Consider the following 26,187-nt stretch of genomic DNA (forward strand, 5'->3'; position numbering starts at 1 on the left):
TAAACACTACAGCATGCAGAGGAGAAGTCATAACAGAACCATCTAAACACTACAGCATGCAGAGGAGAAGTCATAACAGAACCATCTAAACACTACAGCATGCAGAGGAGAAGTCATAACAGAACCATCTAAACACTACAGCATGCAGAGGAGAAGTCATAACAGAACCATCTAAACACTACAGCATGCAGAGGAGAAGTCATAACAGAACCATCTAAACACTACAGCATGCAGAGGAGAAGTCATAACAGAACCATCTAAACACTACAGCATGCAGAGGAGAAGTCATAACAGAACCATCTAAACACTACAGCATGCAGAGGAGAAGTCATAACAGAACCATCTAAACACTACAGCATGCAGTCATAACAGAACCATCTAAACACTACAACATGCAGAGGAGAAGTCATAACAGAACCATCTAAACACTACAGCATGCAGTCATAACAGAACCATCTAAACACTACAGCATGCAGAGGAGAAGTCATAACAGAACCATCTAAATACTACAGCATGCAGAGGAGAAGTCATAACAGAACCATCTAAACACTACAGCATGCAGAGGAGAAGTCATAACAGAACCATCTAAACACTACAGCATGCAGAGGAGAAGTCATAACAGAACCATCTAAATACTACAGCATGCAGAGGAGAAGTCATAACAGAACCATCTAAATACTACAGCATGCAGAGGAGAAGTCATAACAGAACCATTCAAACACTACAGCATGCAGAGGAGAAGTCATAACAGAACCATCTAAATACTACAGCATGCAGAGGAGAAGTCATAACAGAACCATCTAAATACTACAGCATGCAGAGGAGAAGTCATAACAGAACCATTCAAACACTACAGCATGCAGAGGAGAAGTCATAACAGAACCATTCAAACACTACAACATGCAGAGGAGAAGTCATAACAGAACCATCTAAACACTACAGCATGCAGAGGAGAAGTCATAACAGAACCATCTAAACACTACAGCATGCAGAGGAGAAGTCGTAACAGAACCATCTAAACACTAGAGAGGAGAGTGTCACCACTCAGTTCACATGGGTGTGATTTTCCTTCAAACCCTGGGCCCTATTTTTAGATCTTTGGGAACACAAACGAAGGCTATAGGGAGTAAATAATATATAATGTAAATTGGTCCGTTCAGTCTCCCTCTTCTTCCAGGCATTGCATTTCTGGAGAGGCGGTAATTAGAACTATACTGTTTGTTTGTGTGTGTGCGTGCGCGTGCGCGTGCACGTGCGTATGTGTGTGCGTGCATGTGAGTGTGTGTGGAAAAGAAATTGTGGAAATGTTGAACAACATATTTTCAGATGTGGGTCCGCATGCCAAATACAGATAATAATTCTGCCGCTCCTTGACATGAAATAGTTTGAGCACCAACTGAACACAACAGACTCATAGTTTTCATAAAACTTTCAAGCCTTAGTAGACCTTTTGTAGATGGGTTTAAAAAACCGTTTCGGTCGCGGCGCGGCACGCCAGAGTTGCACCACTCACTTCACACAGGTGTGATTTTTTTTTTTTGGGACTCATACGAATTTTTTGGGACTCATTTGAATGACCACCTGTGCATCCCAGGAGCCACCATTACATTGAAAACATATTTACACGACGTTATAGGTTTAAAAGGGTTCCAGTGAACGCACTTCACTGTGCACCCGACATGTTGATATACTTCTCCAGTAAGCGGTGCAGATTAGAACCGAAAAAGTGATATAGCCTCTACTTCTCTTCTATTTCTATTTCTAAAAAGTGATATAGCCTCTGCTTCTCTTCTATTTCTACTTGGTTCTCTTCTACTCCTATTTGGTTTGGCATGCCCAGAACACAGGAGTCAGATCTGCTATGAGCCTGATAGAGCATCCATCGCAGAGACACATATATCTGGGTATATATTCTCCATAGCCTGTCTTTGCTATAATAATGTCTCCTGTTGAAGTACTTTAAATTGGACTGAGAGGTTGAGACCAAGTCTCAGAGGGGGTGCCTCTGAAATGTAGTGGAGTAGAAGTACAGAAAATCTGACCTACTTGAGTAAAATAGCTCAAAATTGTATACTTAATAAGTACTGTACTTAAGCAAAAGTACTTGGTTACGTTCCACCACTTCTCTCCGGGTGTGTGTGTGTGCTCTGGAGGAGTGTGTGTGTGTGTGTGTGTGTGTGTGTGTGTGTGTGTGTGTGTGTGTGTGTGTGTGTGTGTGTGTGTGTGTGTGTGTGTGTGTGTGTGTGTGTGTGTGCGTGTGCGTGCTCTGGCAGAGTGTGTGTGTGTGTGTGTGTGTGTGTGCGTGCTCTGGCAGAGAGTGTGTGTGTGTGTGTGTGTGTGTGTGTGCGTGTGCGTGTGCGAGTGTGAGTGTGAGTGTGAGTGTGAGTGTGAGTGTGAGTGTGAGTGTGAGTGTGAGTGTGAGTGTGAGTGTGAGTGTGAGTGTGTGTGTGTGTGTGTGTGCGTGTGCGTGTGCGTGTGTGCGTGTGCGTTTGCGTGTGTGTGCGTGTGTGTGTGTGTGTGTGTGTGTGCGTGCTCTGGCAGAGTGTGTGTGTGTGTGTGTGTGTGTGTGTGTGACACGGCTCCTTTTACACGCTGCTTCCTCCTCTTTCTCTCTCCGCCACCCGTTCTGACGTCCACTTCCTGCCCAGCTGAGGCCAAGTCATCATTAATTCACCGGCGTCGACGTTTGGTCTCGTTTGTTACTCGTTTGTACAATAAACTCTAGATTGAAATCTTGTTTCTCTAGATTAGGGCTGAGATAGTTAGTCTGCAGGTCTAGGACTGAGATAGTCTTGTTTCTCTAGTCTATAGGGATAGATAGTCTTGTTTCTCTAGATTAGGGCTGAGATAGTTATCTGCAGGTCTAGGGCTGAGATAGTTATCTGCAGGTCTAGGGCTGAGATAGTTAGTCTGCAGGTCTAGGGCTGAGATAGTTCGTCTGCAGGTCTAGGGCTGAGATAGTTATCTGCAGGTCTAGGGCTGAGATAGTTAGTCTGCAGGTCTAGGGCTGAGATAGTTATCTGCAGGTCTAGGGCTGAGATAGTTAGTCTGCAGGTCTAGGGCTGAGATAGTTCGTCTGCAGGTCTAGGGCTGAGATAGTTATCTGCAGGTCTAGGGCTGAGATAGTTAGTCTGCAGGTCTAGGGCTGAGATAGTTATCTGCAGGTCTAGGGCTGAGATAGTTATCTGCAGGTCTAGGGCTATAGTCAGTCTGCACACATTGGAAAACATTAATTTTAACACTTTCTCTACACTTTTGTGAATACAAAAAAAAGTAAAATATAGTATCCGATGATCATGTTTTAGGGGTGGCTTTGAGATTCACTGTATAGATTATTGTCTATGTTTCCTGTTGTTTCTTTCTTTCAATGCGTTCATGTTGTTTCCTCTCTGATCTTAATATACTGCATGCAAACTAAAGCACTGTCGGATCTCTGTGTCAGAACGAAGTGCTGCTATATAACCCATTCTGGTGTTAGCATTATGTTATGTTTTAGCTATTGAAAAATAGCAGATCTACAAGCTCATAGCGCGCCACCGAGTGGCGCGCTACGAGCTTGTAGGTCTGCTATTTTTTGAAAAACCGAAGAACGACTGACATAGAAGACATTTTTTTTAATCTGATCTCAGGTCAGAATAGAAAACTGTCAGGATGTATAGAAGACATTTTTAGAATCTGATCTCAGGTCAGAATGGAAAACTGTCAGGATGTAGAAGAACATTTTTAGAATCTGATCTCAGGTCAGAATGGAAAACTGTCAGGATGTAGAAGAACATTTTTAGAATCTGATCTCAGGTCAGAATGGAAAACTGTCAGGATGTAGAAGAACATTTTTAGAATCTGATCTCAGGTCAGAATGGAAAACTGTCAGGATGTATAGAAGACATTTTTAGAATCTGATCTCAGGTCAGAATGGAAAACTGTCAGGATGTAGAAGAACATTTTTAGAATCTGATCTCCGGTCAGAATGGAAAACTGTCAGGATGTAGAAGAACATTTTTAGAATCTGATCTCAGGTCAGAATGGAAAACTGTCAGGATGTAGAAGAACATTTTTAGAATCTGATCTCAGGTCAGAATGGAAAACTGTCAGGATGTAGAAGAACATTTTTAGAATCTGATCTCAGGTCAGAATGGAAAACTGTCAGGATGTAGAAGACATTTTTAGAATCTGATCTCAGGTCAGAATGGAAAACTGTCAGGATGTAGAAGAACATTTTTAGAATCTGATCTCCGGTCAGAATGGAAAACTGTCAGGATGTATAGAAGACATTTTTAGAATCTGATCTCAGGTCAGAATGGAAAACTGTCAGGATGTAGAAGACATTTTTAGAATCTGATCTCTGGTCAGAATGGAAAACTGTCAGGATGTATAGAAGACATTTTTAGAATCTGATCTCAGGTCAGAATGGAAAACTGTCAGGATGTAGAAGAACATTTTTAGAATCTGATCTCCGGTCAGAATGGAAAACTGTCAGGATGTATAGAAGACATTTTTAGAATCTGATCTCAGGTCAGAATGGAAAACTGTCAGGATGTAGAAGACATTTTTATAGAATCTGATCTCAGGTCAGAATGGAAAACTGTCAGGATGTAGAAGACATTTTTATAGAATCTGATCTCAGGTCAGAATGGAAAACTGTCAGGATGTATAGAAGACATTTTTAGAATCTGATCTCAGGTCAGAATGGAAAACTGTCAGGATGTAGAAGAACATTTTTAGAATCTGATCTCAGGTCAGAATGGAAAACTGTCAGGATGTAGAAGAACATTTTTAGAATCTGATCTCAGGTCAGAATGGAAAACTGTCAGGATGTAGAAGAACATTTTTAGAATCTGATCTCAGGTCAGAATGGAAAACTGTCAGGATGTAGAAGACATTTTTAGAATCTGATCTCAGGTCAGAATGGAAAACTGTCAGGATGTATAGAAGACATTTTTAGAATCTGATCTCAGGTCAGAATGGAAAACTGTCAGGATGTAGAAGAACATTTTTAGAATCTGATCTCAGGTCAGAATGGAAAACTGTCAGGATGTAGAAGAACATTTTTAGAATCTGATCTCAGGTCAGAATGGAAAACTGTCAGGATGTAGAAGAACATTTTTAGAATCTGATCTCAGGTCAGAATGGAAAACTGTCAGGATGTATAGAAGACATTTTTAGAATCTGATCTCAGGTCAGAATGGAAAACTGTCAGGATGTAGAAGACATTTTTAGAATCTGATCTCAGGTCAGAATGGAAAACTGTCAGGATGTAGAAGAACATTTTTAGAATCTGATCTCAGGTCAGAATGGAAAACTGTCAGGATGTAGAAGAACATTTTTAGAATCTGATCTCAGGTCAGAATGGGTTAAATAACACTTCTACCTCTCCGGGTCTGTGACCGGACTGGAGACGTCACTGAGAGAGACATGGTGAGGTTGTGTGTGTGTGTGTGTGTGTGTGTGTGTGTGTGTGTGTGTGTGTGTGTGTGTGTGTGTGTGTGTGTGTGCGTGTGTGCGTGCGCCGTGTGTGTGTGTGTGTCAGTGTGTGACTGTGTGTGTGTATGCGTGCTACTCTCTCAGGGCCTGTCCTGAGCCCAGAGAAGTGTCCTTCCTGGAGGCTTATAAGAGCTGGCCTACTCTGCTTATTAACCACGTCACCCCCCCCCCCCCCCCCCTGGGGGCGGAGGGGGAGGGGAGGAGGGGGGGGAGGTGACCAGCAGCTCAGCAGAATAGGACTAATGTAATCCCTGCATGTGTTTGTCTACAACATGTGTGAGTGTGTACACTAGAGTACGTGCACGTCTGTGTACGTGTGAATCTCTGCCTGCACATGATTCAGAGTCAGTCTATAACGTATGGCGGTGCGTGTATGTATACATGTGTGCATGTATGTATAGTGTACATACATGCATGTATGTATACATGTGTGAGCACACGTGCACTGGGTGTACAATTTACAATTTATTTAGGCACTCATCAGACGCTCTTATTAATCCAGAGCGATTTACAGTAAGCGAGAACAAAGAATAAAAAAGAATGGCAAATACAATAGAAAGACTACTTTCCTTAGTGGACGCACTCTGAGCCTTCACCTCCCAATGTATGAATGAATGAACCTTCACCTCCCAACGTATGAATGAATGAACCTTCACCTCCCAACGTATGAATGAATGAACCTTCACCTCCCAACGTATGAATGAATGAACCTTCACCTCCCAACGTATGAATGAATGAACCTTCACCTCCCAATGTATGAATGAACCTTCACCTCCCAATGTATGAATGAATGAACCTTCACCTCCCAATGTATGAATGAATGAACCTTCACCTCCCAACGTATGAATGAATGAACCTTCACCTCACAATGTATGAATGAATGAACCTTCACCTCCCAACGTATGAATGAATGAACCTTCACCTCCCGATGTATGAATGAATGAACCTTCACCTCCCAACGTATGAATGAATGAACCTTCACCTCCCAACGTATGAATGAATGAACCTTCACCTCCCAACGTATGAATGAATGAACCTTCACCTCCCAATGTATGAATGAATGAACCTTCACCTCCCAATGTATGAATGAATGAACCTTCACCTCCCAACGTATGAATGAATGAACCTTCACCTCCCAACGTATGAATGAATGAACCTTCACCTCCCAATGTATGAATGAATGAACCTTCACCTCCCAATGTATGAATGAATGAACCTTCACCTCCCAACGTATGAATGAATGAACCTTCACCTCCCGATGTATGAATGAATGAACCTTCACCTCCCAACGTATGAATGAATGAACCATTGTGAAGCTGCTTTGAGCACTTGAAAAAGCGCTATTAAATTGCAATTCAATTAATTATTGCTATTCGGTGTCCCTCTGAAGAGGAAGCCAAACTGAACAATAGACAAAAACATATAGTCTCATTTGCCTCTGCCGTATTCTACTGCTATGGAAAAACCATCTATACCTCAAACACATCCTGGTTTCTGACCTGAGATCAGATTCATACGAGGTTTCCACTGGACACACACTGGTCTGATTAACCCCATTCTGACCTGAGTTCAGATTCTAAAAAATGTCAGTCGTTGTTCGATTTTTTTCAAAAAATAGCAGACCTACAAGCTCGTAGCGCGCCACTCGGTGGCGCGCTATGAGCTTGTAGATCTGCTATTTTTCAATAGCTATAAAGCATGACATGATGCTAACACCAAAATGGGTTCCCGTTCAGAAGGGGACTTAATGTCATTTTCTGAAACTAGAAAAGATTACATTTTTCTGTCGGCGGTTTGCCGTCCTCTGTTGAAAACTTGTATAAACATTGGCGGCCTCTCGTCTTCTCTCACTTTGATTCACTTCAAGCGATCTCATTGGATTAGAGAGATAAGTATAATTCACCCGAGGGTGCAGACTTTGATCAGTCATTGTTTGTCACAATTAATTCACAAGGAGCATATCACATTCTGGGGCGGGAACCCCTTCTTTTGGTGTCTTAAATATAACTAAGCATTATGTTATACTTTAGCTGTTGAAAAATAGCAGATCTACATGCAAAAAATAGCAGATCTACAAGCTCATACGCTACGAGCTTGTAGGTCTGCTATTTTTGAAAAATCGTGAAAGGGAAATACTGGTGGGTTTTAAAAAATATATAGAAAAATCCACAACCATGCACCGACTACCATGGTATAATACCATTATATGTACTGTATATGTATGTACCATGTACCGTCCTACAGTATGTATAACATGTATGTATGTATGTATTTGGTTAAAATGGGTGGGGTTTAAAAAAAGGCAAAAGCTTGCTCTGGTGCACTGGCCTAAAAGTGGGTCCTTAAAAACTGCTAAAACGTCTGAAATGTATGTATGTAGGTGGGTATGTATGTATGTATGTATGTGTGTAGTATTTTAAAAGGGGGGGCTTTTTAGTAAAAAGCCCAGCCCATAAAACCTTCATATATTTAAAACAAATCCAAAATAAGGTTACCAGTGAAGGGCAAAATGCCTATTCACTGGGGACTATGCAAGGCAGAGGCGTCCACCCCCCTGAGTCCAAGTTAAGCTAGACCGCATACCTAACATGTATGTATGTATGTATGTATGGCTAAAGCATAACATAATGCTAAAACATCTTCATGTCCTCTCCAGGAGGCGGAGTCAGAAGACAGGCTGGGTCTCCCGGGCGAGGCCGAGGGGGAGGCCGAGGGCGAGGGCAAACCAGACACCCCCGACGTCCCCCCCACCACGGACACCGACAACACTCCTCAATGCCTCAACAAGGCCCTGCAAGGCCTGCCCCCCAGGTAACCATGACAACCGTCCCATTGTTCATACGGCCTGCCCCCCAGGTAACCATGACAACCGTCCCATTGTTCATACGGCCTGCCCCCCAGGTAACCACGACTACTGTCCCATTGTTCATACGGCCTGCCCCCCAGGTAACCATGACAACCGTCCCATTGTTCATACGGCCTGCCCCCCAGGTAACCATGACAACCGTCCCATTGTTCATACGGCCTGCCCCCCCAGGTAACCACAGCAACCGTCCCATTGTTCATACGGCCTGCCCCCCAGGTAACCACAGCAACCGTCCCATTGTTCATACGGCCTGCCCCCCAGGTAACCATGACAACCGTCCCATTGTTCATACGGCCTGCCCCCCCCCCAGGTAACCATGACAACCGTCCCATTGTTCCTACTGCCCCCCCCAGGTAACCACAGCAACCGTCCCATTGTTCATACGGCCTGCCCCCCAGGTAACCATGACAACCGTCCCATTGTTCATACGGCCTGCCCCCCAGGTAACCACAGCAACCGTCCCATTGTTCATACGGCCTGCCCCCCCAGGTAACCACAGCAACCGTCCCATTGTTCATACGGCCTGCCCCCCCAGGTAACCACAGCAACCGTCCCATTGTTCATACGGCCTGCCCCCCAGGTAACCACAGCAACCGTCCCATTGTTCATACGGCCTGCCCCCCAGGTATAACTACGACAGTTGGATGGATTTGTTTTGTGAGGGCACCACTACCTACCCTATAGAGTGGCCCAGGAAATGAATCCCAATGCATTTTTCCCATAGGCTTTTTTTTTTTTTATATATATTTTTTTTATCCCACGATTTTGTAACCCATTTTTCACCCCTGTGCCAATCATCTACTGTGATCCTGGGCTCTACACACCCTCCGCCAACCTGGGGAGAGCAACGGACTTAACTCATGCTTCCTTCATGCCTGAGTGTCCAAGTTGCTCCTTTGCACCTGACAGGGGGGAGTTTCCCTGGTTGGACGTAGCGCGTGGAAGGAACACGTTATTCCAACCAGTTCCTTTCCCCTCCATCAGGCGCCCCGGCTGGCCAGGGGGAGGCAGTTTAGAGACCAGGATTACTGCATGTTTTTGTGAGGGTACCTACCCTAGGGGACACGGGGAGAACATGTGAGGGTACCTACCCTAGGGGACACGGGGAGAACATGTGAGGGTACCTATACCCTAGGGGACACGGGGAGAACATGTGAGGGTACCTACCCTAGGGGACACGGGGAGAACATGTGAGGGTACCTACCCTAGGGGACACGGGGAGAACATGCAACCTCCACACAGAAAGGCCCTTTCGCCAACCCCGCCTTCGGGTAGGCTTTTCTTAAACTAAGTATTTATTTAAAGACGGTTACGCCGCGGACAAAGCCAACTCTGATCGTGACAAATCATGACAACGAACACAATATTTGGGGCCGATCAAATAATTAGAAAGAAGAAAATAAAGGCAGGAAAGACAACACTATTTGTTTTGTTTTTCTTCTTATAAATTATTTGATCGGCCCCAAAACATTATGTTCATTGTCATGATTTGTCACGATCAGAGTTGGCTTTGTCCGCGGCGTAACAGTCTTTAAATAAATACTTTAAGAATGGGAAAAATGCATTGGGATTCATTTCCTGGGCCACTCGTCGTTCTGAAAGGGGGAGGGACTGCGACGCTCCATAGGGGACACTGGGAGAACATGCAAACTCATGCATTTTTTTTACAGTCCCAGTTTTTGAGAGTTTTTTAATCATCTTTCAAGATCCCCACCGAATATGTTCTATGACACCAAACACCAAATATCGCAACAGAAAGACCGATACTTTTATCGTGGGAAAAAGTCTGTCACCTCGACGTTCCGTTCTTTAGTTATTGACAGTTGAAGATATATTATTTTCACCAAAAACGCACAGAAAAAATAAAGAAGAATATGTTTTTAGGGAGGGAGGGAGGGAGGGAGAAGAGAGAGAAAGAGAGAGAGAGTTCTGGTTCTGGACTGTCCACAGCTCTGCTCCTCTGAGACACGGACCCATCAGACTGAAATAGTGTCCTCTCATGACGGAGGACCAATTATAGGAAGAACATGATGAGGTCCAAGAGAGGCTGAAGTTCTGCTCCTCTTCGGATCGGTTCATCTCAGTTCACGGTGCCTTACAGTCGGTACAGTCAGTACAGTCGGTACAGTCAGCCAAAAGATACAGTTTTTGTGTGGGCACACACACACACACGCATGCACGCACACAGACACGTGCGCGCGCAGAACACAAATAATACGCAAACGTAAGCAGCGGGTGAGGGGCGGAGGTGTGCCCATCGCCTATTGGTTACACTTAATGACAATCAGAGGGCTGGACGGGGCGGGGCTTGAACCACGGCCAGGTCAGAAGGGGCGGGGCCTGAACCACGACCAGGTCAGAAGGGGCGGGGCCTGAACCACGGCCAGGTCAGAAGGGGCGGGGCCTGAATGACGGCCTCCCCCCCCCCCCCCCCCCCCCCCCCTCTCTCTCTCTCGGTCTGTCTCTCTCTCTGTCTACAGACAGACAGACAGACAGACAGACAGACAGAATGACAATGCAGTGCTCAGTGACAGCAAGCTTTTTTTTGTAATGACACAGCTGTCCCCCCCCACCCCCCCCTCCCTCCATTCACACATTACCGTTACATACCAGCCTGGAAGAGTGTTGTTTTCGCCCTTTTGGGCCCCACACTGTAAAATCATCTGCGTTGATTAACTTGATTTAACCCATTCTGACCTGAGATCAGATTCATACGAGGTTTCCACTGGACACACACTGGTCTGATGAACCCATTCTGACCTGAGATCAGATTCTAAAAATGTCAGTCGTTCTTCGAATTTTTCAAAAAATAGCAGACCTACAAGCTCGTATCGCGCCACTCGGTGGCGCGATATGAGCTTGTAGATCTGCTATTTTTCAATAGGTAAAGCATAACATGATGCTAACACCAAAATGGGTGCCCGGTCAGAATGGGTTAAAGGACCACTTTTCAACCTATCTTCATATATTAGGTCCTCACTAATAATCATGAAAAAATGGCGCAATTTTTTTCCTACTTAGTCTGTGTCTCATAGGAGGGCTGTGGGCAGTTTGGAAACCGTCTTCCAGTGACATCATCGATGGGGAATACAAGCTAATAGAAACTGCAGGCTTTCTAGTTCTGAAAAGTTGCAATGCGAAAATGGAAGCCATCGTTCTCACGATAATGAAAATCTAAAAGTTTTTGTAAAAAAAAATCTTGTTTAAAAAAATATCTGCCTAATGATGATGTCACTGGAAGACAGTTTCTAAACTGCCCACAGCCCTCCTATGAGACACAGACTGAGTAGAAATAAATCGTGCCATTTTATCATGATTATTAGTGAGGACCTATTATATGAAGATAGGTTGAAAAGTGGTGAAGTGGTCCTTTAACTCAGAGAGGGACGGCACAAGTGTGTTCTGTGAGTACAGAGTGTACTCTCTGAGTACACCCCCCCCCTACTTATTACCAGGCTGCAGCCCAACGCAATGTTTTGGTTACAGAATCTGAGTTTCAAAACGCTTCATTCATGGATTTACAGTAGCTCTGGCATCTGTTGCTGTGACGACAAACACAACACACCAGAGAGCTCCGACAGGCTTCCCTCTCCAGAGCAACATTAGAGACTTCCTCCTGGGGGATCCCCAGACGTTCCAAGGCGGGATGTGATCCTTGGTCTGCCCCGGGGTCTCCTCCCAGTGGAGATGTAATCCATCTGGTCCTTGGTCTGCCCCCGGGGTCTCCTCCCAGTGGAGATGTAATCCATCTGGTCCTTGGTCTGCCTCGGGGTCTCCTCCCAGTGGAGATGTAATCCATCTGGTCCTTGGTCTGCTCCCAGTGGAGATATAATCCATCTGGTCCTTGGTCTGCTCCCAGTGGAGATATAATCCATCTGGTCCTTGGTCTGCCTCGGGGTCTCCTCCCAGTGGGACGTGCCTCAAGGACCTCCCTAGAGAGACACACGAGAGGCATCCTAACCAGATGGTCTCCCCCCCTCATTTTGAGAGCCATTTTTAACCCATTCTGACCTGAGATCAGATTCTAAAAATGTCTTCTACATCCTGACAGTTTTCTGAAAAAGCTATGTTTCTATGTCAGTCGTTCTTCGATTTTTCAAAAATAGCAGACCTACAAGCTCGTAGCGCGCCACTCGGTGGCGCGCTACGAGCTTGTAGATCTGCTATTTTTCAATAGCTAAAGCATAACGTAATGCTAACACCAAAAGGGGTTCCCGCCCCAAAATGGGTTAAACATTAATTAAAAAAACAGTGTAATGAATTAATGAGGGCATGTTTTCATTGTTCCAGGTGGAAGAACTACTGGATCAGAGGCCTGCTGTCTCTAGCCATGATATCAGGATGGTTCCTGATCATCTACCTGGGACCCATCACCCTTATCTTTGTGGTAAGTCTTTCTACTTAGGACCCATCACCCTTATCTTTGTGGTAAGTCTTCTACTTAGGACCCCTCTTATCTAACATTATATTAGGTTATATTTTTGCGAACGCAGTGATTGCGAACGCAGTGAGCACTTACTATGAGACCTAGCAGATCATGTCTGTGTGTGTGTGTGTGTGTGTGTGTGTGTGTGTGTCTGTCTGTCTGTCTGTCTGTCTGTGTGTGTGTCTGTCCCGCTATACGTCCAGATATGGAGTGTGTTGCATCAGCAATCACTCAGCTCCATATATGGGCACAAAAGGGGCCAGGTCCACATATACAGTAACAGCGGGACAGACACACACAGACAGACAGACAGACAGACAGACATGATCTGCAGGGTCTCAGCTGCGTTCGCTTCCCGCGTTTGCGCGTCTTACTGGTATTATATTAGGTTATTATATCAGGTTCTGGAGCTTGTTAGCTAAGCTGTGGCGCCACAGTGCGTCTACGTAGGTGAGCTTGTTAGCTAAGCTGTGGCGCCACAGTGCGTCTACGTAGGTGAGCTTGTTAGCTAAGCCTTGGCGCCACAGTGCGTCTACGTAGGTGAGCTTGTTAGCTAAGCTGTGGCGCCACAGTGCGTCTACGTAGGTGGAGTGCTTCTTGAAGCACACGTTTTTTAAAGACATGTTCCTCTGTTGTCCTGATCCAGGTCATGGGAATCCAGATCCAGTGTTTCCAGGAGATCATCACCATCGGCTACAGAGTTTACCATTCCTACGAGCTGCCCTGGTTCAGGACGCTGAGCTGGTGAGAGAGAGACACATTCCTATTGGTTCAGAGAGACACACATTCCTATTGGTTCAGAGAGACACACATTCCTATTGGTTCAGAGAGAAACACATTCCTATTGGTTCAGGAGGCTGAGCTGGTGAGAGACATAATAGTCTAGATATATGTCATACTCAAGGCCCGGGGGCCAAATCAGGCCCCGTTAATTAATTATCTTCGGCCCGCGGGATGATATTTAATTAGTATTATAGAACTGGCCCTCTGGTATATTGCACGGACCACCATAATACTGCAAGTCCCACAATGCACTGCAAGTGCATTGTCACGTATCGAGGGCCCGCAAGTGCAAGCATGCGTCTTCTCTTCACTATCGATCAGCAGTGAAATATATCACTTGTGGTCAACTTTCAGCTATACCCCTCTCCCCAAAAATGGCCCGTGTGTTGAAACACAGTCCGGCCCTCGACTTTTTTTGGCCCACCGTGTATTTGAGTTTGACATCCCTATGGAACGGGGGGTTCACGCGCATAGGGTGTATTTTTGACAACAACCTTCCTATCATGTCAACAACAACCAACAACATTCCTATCATTATGTCAACAACAACAACCTTCCTATCATTATGTCAACAACAACAACAACCTTCCTATCATTATGTCAACAACAACAACCTTCCTATCATTATGTCAACAACAACAACCTTCCTATCATTATGTCAACAACAACAACCTTCCTATCATTATGTCAACAACAACAACCTTCCTATCATTATGTCAACAACAACAACCTTCCTATCATTATGTCAACAACAACAACCTTCCTATCATTATGTCAACAACAACAACCTTCCTATCATTATGTCAACAACAACAACCTTCCTATCATTATGTCAACAACAACAACCTTCCTATCATTATGTCAACAACAACAACAACCTTCCTATCATTATGTCAACAACAACAACCTTCCTATCATTATGTCAACAACAACAACCTTCCTATCATTATGTCAACAACATCAACCTTCCTATCATTATGTCAACAACAACAACCTTCCTATCATCATGTCAACAACATCAACACAGAGCATCCCCCTCTCGTGTGCTGAACCACTTCCACATTGCTCCAGTTACCCAGAGCTGCTTGTGTTCCTGTTTCTCCACAGACAGACGGACAGAGCAGTTTTCTCACTAACATGCTGACTGCTGTGGTTTCACACTGCAGATATCTGCATATGTAATACCCCCCCTCCCCCCTCACCCCCTGTATATGTTTCTGTTGGCGGGTCACTTTTGTACGCATGCTGTTAAAGCCTTTTCAACCAAGGTTCATGTTTTAGGTTGTTATTAGAGAAACTAAAAGGTGAGTGTTCATTTTCTTTCATTTGCTGCTTTCTTTCGTTTTAGGGATTTTAGCTGTTTTTGACAGGGGGGCGGGGGCATTCGAGCATGGGGCTAAATATGTATTTTTTAACACAATTTTATGGTGATTTCTTTTTTTATGGTTTACTTACTATAGTCCTAATAAACGCCAGGAATAACCTGGCGTTTAACCTAATAAACGCCAGGATCTTCTGTGGCCAGATGTAATTTCCTGGCGTTTATTAGGACTATAGTAAACCATAAAAAAAGAAATCACCATAAAATTGTGTTAAAAATATACATATTTAGCCCCATGCTCGAATGCCCCCGCCCCCCTGTCAAAAACAGCTAAAATCCCTAAAACGAAAGAAAGCAGCAAATGAAAAAAGATTAACACTCATCTTTTACTTTATCTAATAACAAACTAAAACATGAACCTTGGTTGTAAAAAAAACTAAAGTTGTCCTTTAACTCATCGAATGCGCAAAGCGTTTTTAAACGTTTTATTATAGCCAAGCGCAAGAAGCGCATAACGTTTTTATACGTTTTATGGTCCAAAAAACGTTTTTTTATTGATTACTATGGTTCAACTATATTTGCGCCCGGACAACTCATAATGTAACACCGATCGGCTCTAAAAAGAGTTAAAACCCCCCCCTGCTGAAAAGAGGTGTTGGTCTGAGAAGCGTCTGGCACCGCCTATTGGTTGGTCTATGCGAGGACGTACGACGTATTGGAGACGGCCGTCCGGCATAGACCAACGCAGATGTCAGGGGATCTAAAATGGATGGGACAATGCTCTTGTTTGTGTGAATACACTCGATTCCCCCTCCCCTCCTGTTTCTACATGGTTTCTCCCGAGGGAGAATGGTGGGGGGGGGGGTCTCTTCCTCTTGGATCGCATTGGCAGTTCCCCCCCCACTCCCCACTGCTTTCAACTGCAAGGCTTGCACTCACTCTCATTCTCGGAACAAGATACAACGCGATTTGCTCTCTGCCCGTATATAAACCTGCAACGATCGGCATTTGATTTCATAACGTAACGTTTGCCAATAACATGTGGAGTTAGTCATGGACAGATTGCACATCATTATCGAGGGCCCGCCATGATACGTTGGTCGCTGATCGCAAGCCGTACTGCTGCTGCTGTTGCTTTGCTCGCATCCATCATAAGGCATCCATCCATCCACCCCCCTTTCTCGTTACAACAGGCTATTATAAACTCACCGTCGAGCAGCCTGCCCTGCACCTAATGTGATAAAATGAACGGCAGGACAAAATCGGATCGATTATTATCTGTCTATCAGCAACATACGGGTGTTTGTCTTGCAACGACAGGTGGTGCTTTCTCGTTTTTTTTCTTCCAAATACGTTGACGTGCTGCTTCTGCTGCCGCATCCATCTCGTTGAGTCGTTGTTTTTCTTGTTTTTTTTCCCAAACATGTCCAGACACAATCCGATCCAGTCTCGCGTCTCACCTTATAGATACGCGAGACTGGATCGATGAGGTTAGTGGTATGTCTGGACATGTTTGGAGCGGCACACGACAATCGACAATAATGTTGATTATGCAAGATCATTTCCTCAAAGCCTAGTTGCCCCCCCCCCCCCCCCGTTACTGCGATTGTTTGTAGCTCGAATCACAGAATGAGTTCAATGAGCGTAGGGAGAGGGCACATATGGGGCTACGATTGAAGAAAGTTTCCAAGTCCGTTTTATGATCAGATAATGTGCATCAAGACTCTCTGCTTTCATAAGAAAAAAACTAATACTGTAATTGCGAATGCAATGAGCACTTACTATGAGACCTAGCAGATCACGTCTGTCTGTCTGTCTGTCTGTCTGTGTGTGTGTGTGTGTGTGTGTGTGTGTGTCTGTCTGTCCCGCTTACTGTATATGTGGACCTGGCCCTTTTGTGCCCATATATGGAGCTGAGTGATTTGTGAGTCATGGTGACATGAGTGTGATGGCGTGGTCCTGCTTTGGGGACTCCTTATATGGTTATGGCTGAGTCATGGTGACATGAGTGTGATGGCGTCTTTTGTGACCATATATGGAGCTGGCGTGGTCCAAGCACTAACTATGACACCCTGCAGATCATGTCTGTAATTTATTCTAATTGTTATTGCAATTTACGATCTGCGTTCGCCTTCCGCGTTCGCGCGTCTTACTCGTAATAATAAAAATCACACCCCTGTGAAGTGAGCAGTGCAATGTTGTGAAGTGAGCAGTGCAACATTGCACTGCTCACTTCACTGGGGTGTGATTTCTATTATTATTACAGTATTAGTATTTTTCTTATGAAAGCAGAGAGTATTCTGTTTCATACGGTATATAGTATGTACATGTCGCTATAGGCCTTATTTTGTGAATATTTAGTTGTTAGGTCCATGCTCTCTAAAATTATCTTTTTCAGAGAACTTTAGAGATGGCATGGGCCTGAATAACTATTATTCACAAAATAAGGCCTATAGCGACATGTACATACTATATACCGTATGAAACAGTCGACTCTCTGCTTTCATAAGAAAAATACTAATACTGTAATAATAATAAAAATCACACCCCTGTGAAGTGAGCAGTGCAATTGCACTGCTCACTTCACAGGGGTGTGATTTTTCTGGGTGGTATTTTTCTTATGAAAGCAGAGAGTCTACTGTTTCATACGGTATATAGTATGTACATGTCGCTATAGGCCTTATTTTGTGAATAATAGTTCTTCGGGTCCATGCCTTCTCTAAAGTTCTCTGGTGGGCGCAAGCTGCATTCAATAGCCAATTAGTGACAAACTGTATATGTGTACAATGTGTACTGTTTTCCTCCTAAAAGTAGACATTCAGGGCTTTCATTCGGTATATGGTTTGTATAGGATATTATTTGTGCTCAATTTTATATCGGTCTTTTGAACTAAAAAAACTGAACTGAAATGTCTGTCAACTTCAGGCCTCCATATCTCTGTTGTTTTTTTTCACAAGCAGCGTGCAGGCAAAAGCAGGTGTTAGAAAAAGGTCAATATCTCCAGAATGGAAGATGGTAGAATCATATTTTTTTTTTTAAATTGAAGTGGACAAGTTGGGCTTTCTTTTTATTTATGCGATTGTGATTCTCGCTATAAGAGGCCCCTCGCTGTGGGCCCCCCAAAAAGTTCAAAAAGCCCATGTTAAGCCTTCAGCACCAGTAAGCCAGGGTCCGCTAGAACCTGTAGCAGTCTATGTGTTAAGTAAATTTATTCTGAGGGTCTTTACCCTCAGAATTGACATGATAATGTCTAATAGCATAACGTTTGGAGCTGCATCCCGGCTAATACTGCTTTTAGAAGCTAAGGGGTTAAAGTGTGTATACAGGGAACCCTGCCGGCATACTATAATGCATTGCTTAGATAACCTTTGAATTGTAAGCTAATAAATCGTTGAGACTCCAGTGGAGGAGATGCTAGTAATGTACTCAGGTAAAAGTACTCAAGTCCAAATGAATATATTGTAAAGGATTGTAAAACCTTTTTTAAACCGTGTGCATATTTAAACTTTTATATTAAGGTTAAACTTATAAAACTATAATCCTATATTAATGAACCTTTTACAGATAAATACTTTAGGGTAAGAGCTGCAAGTCACACTCCAGGAAGGGTGATGGATGGGAAGTATACAATTTGAGTTCAGAGGTTATCAAACGGTGAATTACAGCGTCTGCCTCGCCCGAAGGTCAGAAAACATGTTGTTCACAGAAGGAAGCAGTCAATTCAAAACAATTCTTTATCTCACGCTGGCGGAGCCAGAAGTAATAATATCAAGACACATGAATAATAATAATAAAACTTTATTTGTATAGCACCTTTCATGACATGAAATGCAGCTCAAAGTGCTTTACAGAGAAATGGAGGATAAAAGAAAAGCAAGGCAACAACATTAAAAACAAGCAGTAATGCAATACAGTGAGGACATGAATAACAAAAATAAAAAATAAAAGATCAATTAAAAGCAATGTTGTAGAAGTGGGTCTTGAGCTGAGCTTTAAAAATGTCTACAGAGGCTGCCTGACGAAGGTACAGTGGGAGCTTGTTCCATGCCGACGGCCCGTAGAAGCAAAAAGCTGCTTCCCCGTATTTTTTAGTTGCCATTTATTTTGGCAATGACACCTTCATTCATGACACCTTCATTCACCAAATAACCAAAATACCTATCACATGCACGCACACGCACGCACGCACGCACGCACGCACACACGCACACACGCACGCACGCATTGGCGATGAGCTCTGAGCAAAGATCACTGCCGTGTTGGAAGTGAAGTGAAGGTACTTGGACTCTTGCCCACTCTCACCAAGTCTTTAACACTCTCATGGCCTCGGACGGAGGTCTGCGTCCTGTTAAATAATCACGCCCAGGTGCAGTAACCGGACTCTGCCAGATGGCGGCAGTATAGAGCGTCGCTGTTCCTTCCCCCTTTCAGAAAAACGAGTGGCCCAGGAAATGAAAACCCAATGCATTCTCCCATAGGCATTTCTTATTTCATTTATTTAAAGACCTTTTAAGCGTCGTACGAAGCCAACTCTTGTCGTGACAAATCATGACAACACACACAATATTTTGGACCAAACACTTTTTTTGTTTTTCTTCTTTGTAATTATTACAAAGAACTTAAACAAAAAAAAGTGTTGTAACCTGCCGTTATTTTCTACTTTCTAATTCTTTGTTTGGCTCGTGTCTCGTGTCTCGTGTCTCAAAGCGTTTTCCTCCTGGTTTCAACAACACGTTGTTCCGTCCTTCCTCTCCGGCGCCCCCTGCAGGTACTTCCTGATCTGCGTCAACTACTTCTTCTACGGGGAGACGGTGGCGGATTACTTCGGGGCGTTGGTCCAGAGGGAGGAGCCGCTGCAGTTCCTGGCCCGGTACCATCGCTTCATCTCCTTCGCCCTGTACCTGGCAGGTAGAGACGCACGCACACACACACACACACACACACACACACACACACACTGTACCTGGCAGGTAGAGACGCACACACACACACACACACACTGTACCTGGCAGGTAGAGACGCACGCACACACACACACACACACACACTGTACCTGGCAGGTAGAGACGCACGCACACACACACACACACACACTGTACCTGGCAGGTAGAGACGCACGCACACACACACACACACACACACACTGTACCTGGCAGGTAGAGACGCACGCACACACACACACACACACACACTGTACCTGGCAGGTAGAGACGCACGCACACACACACACACACACACACTGTACCTGGCAGGTAGAGACGCACACACACACACACTGTACCTGGCAGGTAGAGACGCACACACACACACACTGTACCTGGCAGGTAGAGACGCACGCACACACACACACACACACTGTACCTGGCAGGTAGAGACGCACACACACACACACACACTGTACCTGGCAGGTAGAGACGCACGCACACACACACACACACACACACACACTGTACCTGGCAGGTAGAGACACACACACACACACACTGTACCTGGCAGGTAGAGACACACACACACACACACACACACACACACACACACACACACTGTACCTGGCAGGTAGAGACGCACACACACACACACTGTACCTGGCAGGTAGAGACACACACACACACACACACACACACACACACACACACACACACACACACACACTGTACCTGGCAGGTAGAGACACACACACACACACACACACTGTACCTGGCAGGTAGAGACACACACACACACACACACACACACACACACACACACACACACACACACACACACACACACACACACACACACACACACACACTGTACCTGGCAGGTTGGGACACACACACACACACACACACACACACACCCTTCGCCCCCAAGGCCCACAGTCCACAGTCACACCTTTGTTTGAGACGTCGGTGCGTTTTAGAACCTCAGAAGTTAATTGTCAACCACATCGAGCTGAGAGGGAGACTAGACCAGCCATTGGTCAGACCAGTCATTGGTCAGAGACCAGCCATTGGTCAGAGACCAGTCATTGGTCAGAGACCAGCCATTGGTCAGAGACCAGTCATTGGTCAGACCAGTCATTGGTCAGACCAGTCATTGGTCAGAGACCAGCCATTGGTCAGAGACCAGTCATTGGTCAGACCAGTCCAAGGTTCAAGGTTATCTTTATTTGTCTCCCTTGGGAGAAATGTGTCTTGGAGACAGAGTCACAGCTGCATACAAAGAACAGACATGTTCACATACGAAAAGGAAAAACACCATGAAACACCCATTACACAAAACAGAGATATTGCACACATTCCCTTGATAAAGTGCAACTATAGTCATTAAAGTGCATTCGTCAAATCCCTGATTGAGCATTTTAGTTGACAGGTGGAACAAAAGAGTGTTTAAATCTATTATATACACATCGTGGAGTTCTATACCTCCTACCGGATGGCATTAGCTCGTACTCTCGGTACAGTACCGTACATGCAAGGGGTCAGATACAATATTCCGAGCCTGTCTCACCACTGCTTGTTCAAAGATGGCCTGGGGAGTGATGGGGGGGGGTGGGGGTGGACATGCCCATCATCTTCCCAGCCATGTTTGCTATAGCCTATTTATTGAGACTTGTACTTCACAGTTAGATTGCCAAACCAGCTGGACATACCGTATCTTAGGATTGACTCTATACTAGCTCTGTTAAAAGGTCAACATGATATTTCTACTGACTCCAAAAAGCCCAAGTCTTCTGAGAAAGTGTAGCCGTTGGTGTATCTTAGAACACAGTGTCATTGGTCAGAGACCAGTCATTGGTCAAACCAGTCATTATACGCTGGTAAAATGATCACCTGAAAATGATGCCCCTACCCACCCTTGTGCATGCACACACACACACACACACACACACACACACACACACACACACACACACACACACACACACACACACACACACACACACACACACACACACACACACACACACACAGCCACAGCCCAAATAGCATTATCACTCCTATATACCAAGTTGTGTGTTTATTTGTCTTTGTACCCCCCTCCCCCTCCCCTCCCCCCACCCTCCTTTAATCTATGGTAATTTGTCTCAACCTCGGATAATAAAACAACAACAACAACAACTGACTGCATGTTTTGTGTCTTTCACAGGTTTCTGCATGTTTGTTCTGAGTTTAGTGAAGAAACAGTACCGCCTGCAGTTTTATATGGTGTGTATCTGCATGTCATCCATGACACCCCCCACACACACACACACCCCTCACCACACACACACACACACACACACACACACCCCTCACCACACACACACACACACACACACACACACACACACACACACACACACACCCCTCACCACACACACCTCACCACACACACACACACACACACCCCTCACCACACACACACACACACACACACACACACACACACACACCCCTCACCACACACACCTCACCACACACACACACACACACACCCCCACACACACACACCCCTCACACACACACACACACACACACACACACACACACACACACACACACACACACACACACACACACACACACACACACACACACACACACACACACACACACACACACACACACACACACACACACACACACACACACACACACACACACACACACACACACACACACACACATCCCTCCCCGAGCACTAACTATCGCCTGTGTCGTTCTGTTCTGTGAACCAGTGTTGTTTTCGTTGACTACCTTTTTTCACTGAGGAAAACTAAGTGGAAACTAAATGAAAACTAAGCTATGATGACTAAAACTAAGCCTAAATAATACTGACAATTCCGTCACTAACAAAAATGAATGGAAACTAAATGAAAACTAAGCTACGATGACTAAAACTAAGCCTAAATAATACTGACAATTTCGTCACTAACAAAAATGAATGGAAACTAAATGAAAACTAAAACTACGGTGACTAAATATACTGCCAATTTCGTCGACAAATAAAAACTAGACTAAAATGTTAGGAAGGGACTAGTGGACAAGAGATCCAGTAGAAGTCATTTTACACTTGGTTGCATGCTGAAAATAGCAGATCTACAAGCTCACAACGCGTCGCGTGTGAAAACAATCCTTACGACGGCATCAGTGCCCGCCAAAATACATTTTAGTCGACTGAATCAACTGTAGATTTAGTCGACTAAAATCTCATGACATTCAGTCGACTAAAACTAGACTAACACTAACACATTCCAGGTGACTAAAATGTGACTAAAACTAAATGAAAACTATTCAGGAGACTATGACTAAAACTAAAATCAAAAACAACACTGTTCTGTGTACTGTAGCTCTGTAGTCTCCAGCTAAATGATAGTTTAGGAGCTGTTTGGGACCGTTAACTCAGAGAGTGTTACATCCGTGAGTTAAATTAACATAGATTTAAGCAATATTACACGAGAGGGTGTGGGTTAACGTGATTATTGCCACTTCAGTGATGCGGTCAGGAACGAGACGAAGTCGAGTTCCGCACGCATCACTGAAGTTTCCGGTTTAACGAACCACAACATCCGGTAGTAGCTTTTGACTGTGATGTCCGGGATGCTAAGCGATCATCGTATTTTTCAGTCAAATTAAGCTCTAACCCAAAATATCGCATTTTACGCAGCGATGCACATAAAGACTGCACGCGCGTGATCGACCGTGCACACGCGAGGATTTCGGACGGTTTTAGTTAGATTACATATATTTTTTAAAAAATCAAAGAACCACTGACATAGAAACATAGCTTTTTCAGAAAAAACTGTCAGGATGTAGAAGACATTTTTTAGAATCTGATCTCAGGTCAGAATGGGTTAAAAACCAGGGGTTTCCTATAATGCAACCTGGAATATTGTTCCAGGTTTTGTGGAGCATAATAACAGTGAAATGCTGCTTCTCCATGTTTTGTTCCAACTGACTGACGTTGTTTACTGCCATCACTTGAGCGTGTGAAATGCTTCTGTCACGCAGCAACACTGCACTGTCCACGTGCACTTTGTCCATGTGACCCATGATGTCACCATATTGGGGTCGCCTAACCTAACAGCTGAGCAGATTGTTATTTAACATTCAGGCCTGACGTCGAAATTAAAAAAAAAAAAGTTTTCTAAATCATGACACATTTTAATGATTTAAAAAAAATAGCAGACCTACACGCTCAGTGGCGCGCTATGAGCTTGTAGATCTGCTATTTTTCAATAGCTAAAGCATAGCATAATGCTAACACCAAAAGGGGTTCCCGCCCAAAATGGGTTAACCTTTAGTCATTTAGACCCTGAGGACGATTCTACAAAATGTCTTCTAAACTTAGACAGTTTTCTAAAAAACCTCATGTTTCTAATGTCAGTGGTTCTCACAGGGTTAAAACCTCATGTTTCTAATGTCAGTGGTTCTCACAGGGTTAAAACCTCATGTTTCTAATGTCAGTGGTTCTCACAGGGTTAAAACCTCATGTTTCTCTGTCAGTGGTTCTCACAGGGTTAAAACCTCATGTTTCTAATGTCAGTGGTTCTCACAGGGTTAAAACCTCATGTTTCTCTGTCAGTGGTTCTCACAGGGTTAAAACCTCATGTTTCTATATCAGTGGTTCTCACAGGGTTAAAACCTCATGTTTCTAATGTCAGTGGTTCTCACAGGGTTAAAACCTCATGTTTCTCTGTCAGTGGTTCTCACAGGGTTAAACCTCATGTTTCTATATCAGTGGTGCTCACAGGGTTAAAACCTCATGTTTCTATATCAGTGGTTCTCACAGGGTTAAAACCTCATGTTTCTATATCAGTGGTTCTCACAGGGTTAAAACCTCATGTTTCTATATCAGTGGTTCTCAAACATTTTCATGTTGAGGACCCCCAAAAATATATGTAATTGGCCGCCGACCCCCATCTGAAAACATGTTGTTCCAGGGACCCCCCCCCCCCCCCCCCAGAAGCAAAGATTTGAGTTAAAAACGTTCGCTCTGAAAGAATATATATTCAAAGATGTGCGCCACATTTTCACGATATTTTCAAAAAAAGCAGACCTACAAGCTCATGAGCTTGTAGATCTGCTATTTTTCAACAGCTAAAGTATAACACGATGCTTAAAACACCAAAAGGGGGTTCCCGCCCCCAGAATGGTTAAAAATAAAAAGATCTGTTCGCACGGCGGGCGAGAGACACTAACCCTGCATGCTCGCTCGCTTGGAGGCTGATCTCCTGTGTGAATAATAGGCCCGTTTGTCTGCCTTGTCAATCAATCACGTCAGGTAAAAACTAAGCTATGATGACTAAAACCAAGACTGAATACACTGACATTGACAATTTCGTTAACAAATACAAACTAACTAGACTAAAATGTTAGGGGGACTAGTGGAGAAGAGATCCAGTAGAACTAAATGTTAGGGGGACTAGTGGAGAAGAGATCCAGTAGAACTAAATGTCAGGGAGGGACTAGTGGAGAAGAGATCCAGTACAACTAAATGTCAGGGAGGGACTAGTGGAGAAGAGATCCAGTAGAACTAAATGTTAGGGGGACTAGTGGAGAAGAGATCCAGTAGAACTAAATGTTAGGGGGACTAGTGGAGAAGAGATCCAGTAGAACTAAATGTCAGGGAGGGACTAGTGGAGAAGAGATCCAGTACAACTAAATGTCAGGGAGGGACTAGTGGAGAAGAGATCCAGTAGAACTAAATGTTAGGGGGACTAGTGGAGAAGAGATCCAGTAGAACTAAATGTTAGGGGGACTAGTGGAGAAGAGATCCAGTAGAACTAAATGTCAGGGAGGGACTAGTGGAGAAGAGATCCAGTAGAACTAAATGTTAGGGGGACTAGTGGAGAAGAGATCCAGTAGAACTAAATGTCAGGGAGGGACTAGTGGAGAAGAGATCCAGTAGAACTAAATGTCAGGGAGGGACTAGTGGAGAAGAGATCCAGTAGAACTAAATGTTAGGGGGACTAGTGGAGAAGAGATCCAGTAGAACTAAATGTCAGGGAGGGACTAGTGGAGAAGAGATCCAGTAGAACTAAATGTTAGGGGGACTAGTGGAGAAGAGATCCAGTAGAACTAAATGTCAGGGAGGGACTAGTGGAGAAGAGATCCAGTAGAACTAAATGTCAGGGAGGGACTAGTGGAGAAGAGATCCAGTAGAACTAAATGTTAGGGGGACTAGTGGAGAAGAGATCCAGTAGAACTAAATGTCAGGGAGGGACTAGTGGAGAAGAGATCCAGTAGAACTAAATGTCAGGGAGGGACTAGTGGAGAAGAGATCCAGTAGAACTAAATGTTAGGGGGACTAGTGGAGAAGAGATCCAGTAGAACTAAATGT

At 44.4% G+C, this 26,187-nt stretch overlaps 1 protein-coding gene across 1 annotated transcript in view; it reads left to right on the plus strand.

Annotated features, from left to right (window-relative positions):
• The window catches only part of cds1 (CDP-diacylglycerol synthase (phosphatidate cytidylyltransferase) 1), a 49,509-nt gene that overhangs the window by 14,463 nt on the left and 8,859 nt on the right, over positions 1-26,187 (plus strand). The window contains exons 2-6 of the mRNA XM_080786638.1: positions 8,138-8,292; positions 12,638-12,734; positions 13,420-13,517; positions 19,646-19,785; positions 22,012-22,070. Of these exons, the coding sequence (XP_080642764.1) occupies positions 8,138-8,292; positions 12,638-12,734; positions 13,420-13,517; positions 19,646-19,785; positions 22,012-22,070 (549 nt within the window). The remainder of the gene's footprint in view (positions 1-8,137; positions 8,293-12,637; positions 12,735-13,419; positions 13,518-19,645; positions 19,786-22,011; positions 22,071-26,187) is intronic.

Source organism: Protomyctophum bolini (genome assembly GCF_963924005.1).
Source record: "Protomyctophum bolini genome assembly, chromosome: 16".
In the NCBI taxonomy this organism is placed as follows: Eukaryota; Metazoa; Chordata; class Actinopteri; order Myctophiformes; family Myctophidae; genus Protomyctophum; species Protomyctophum bolini.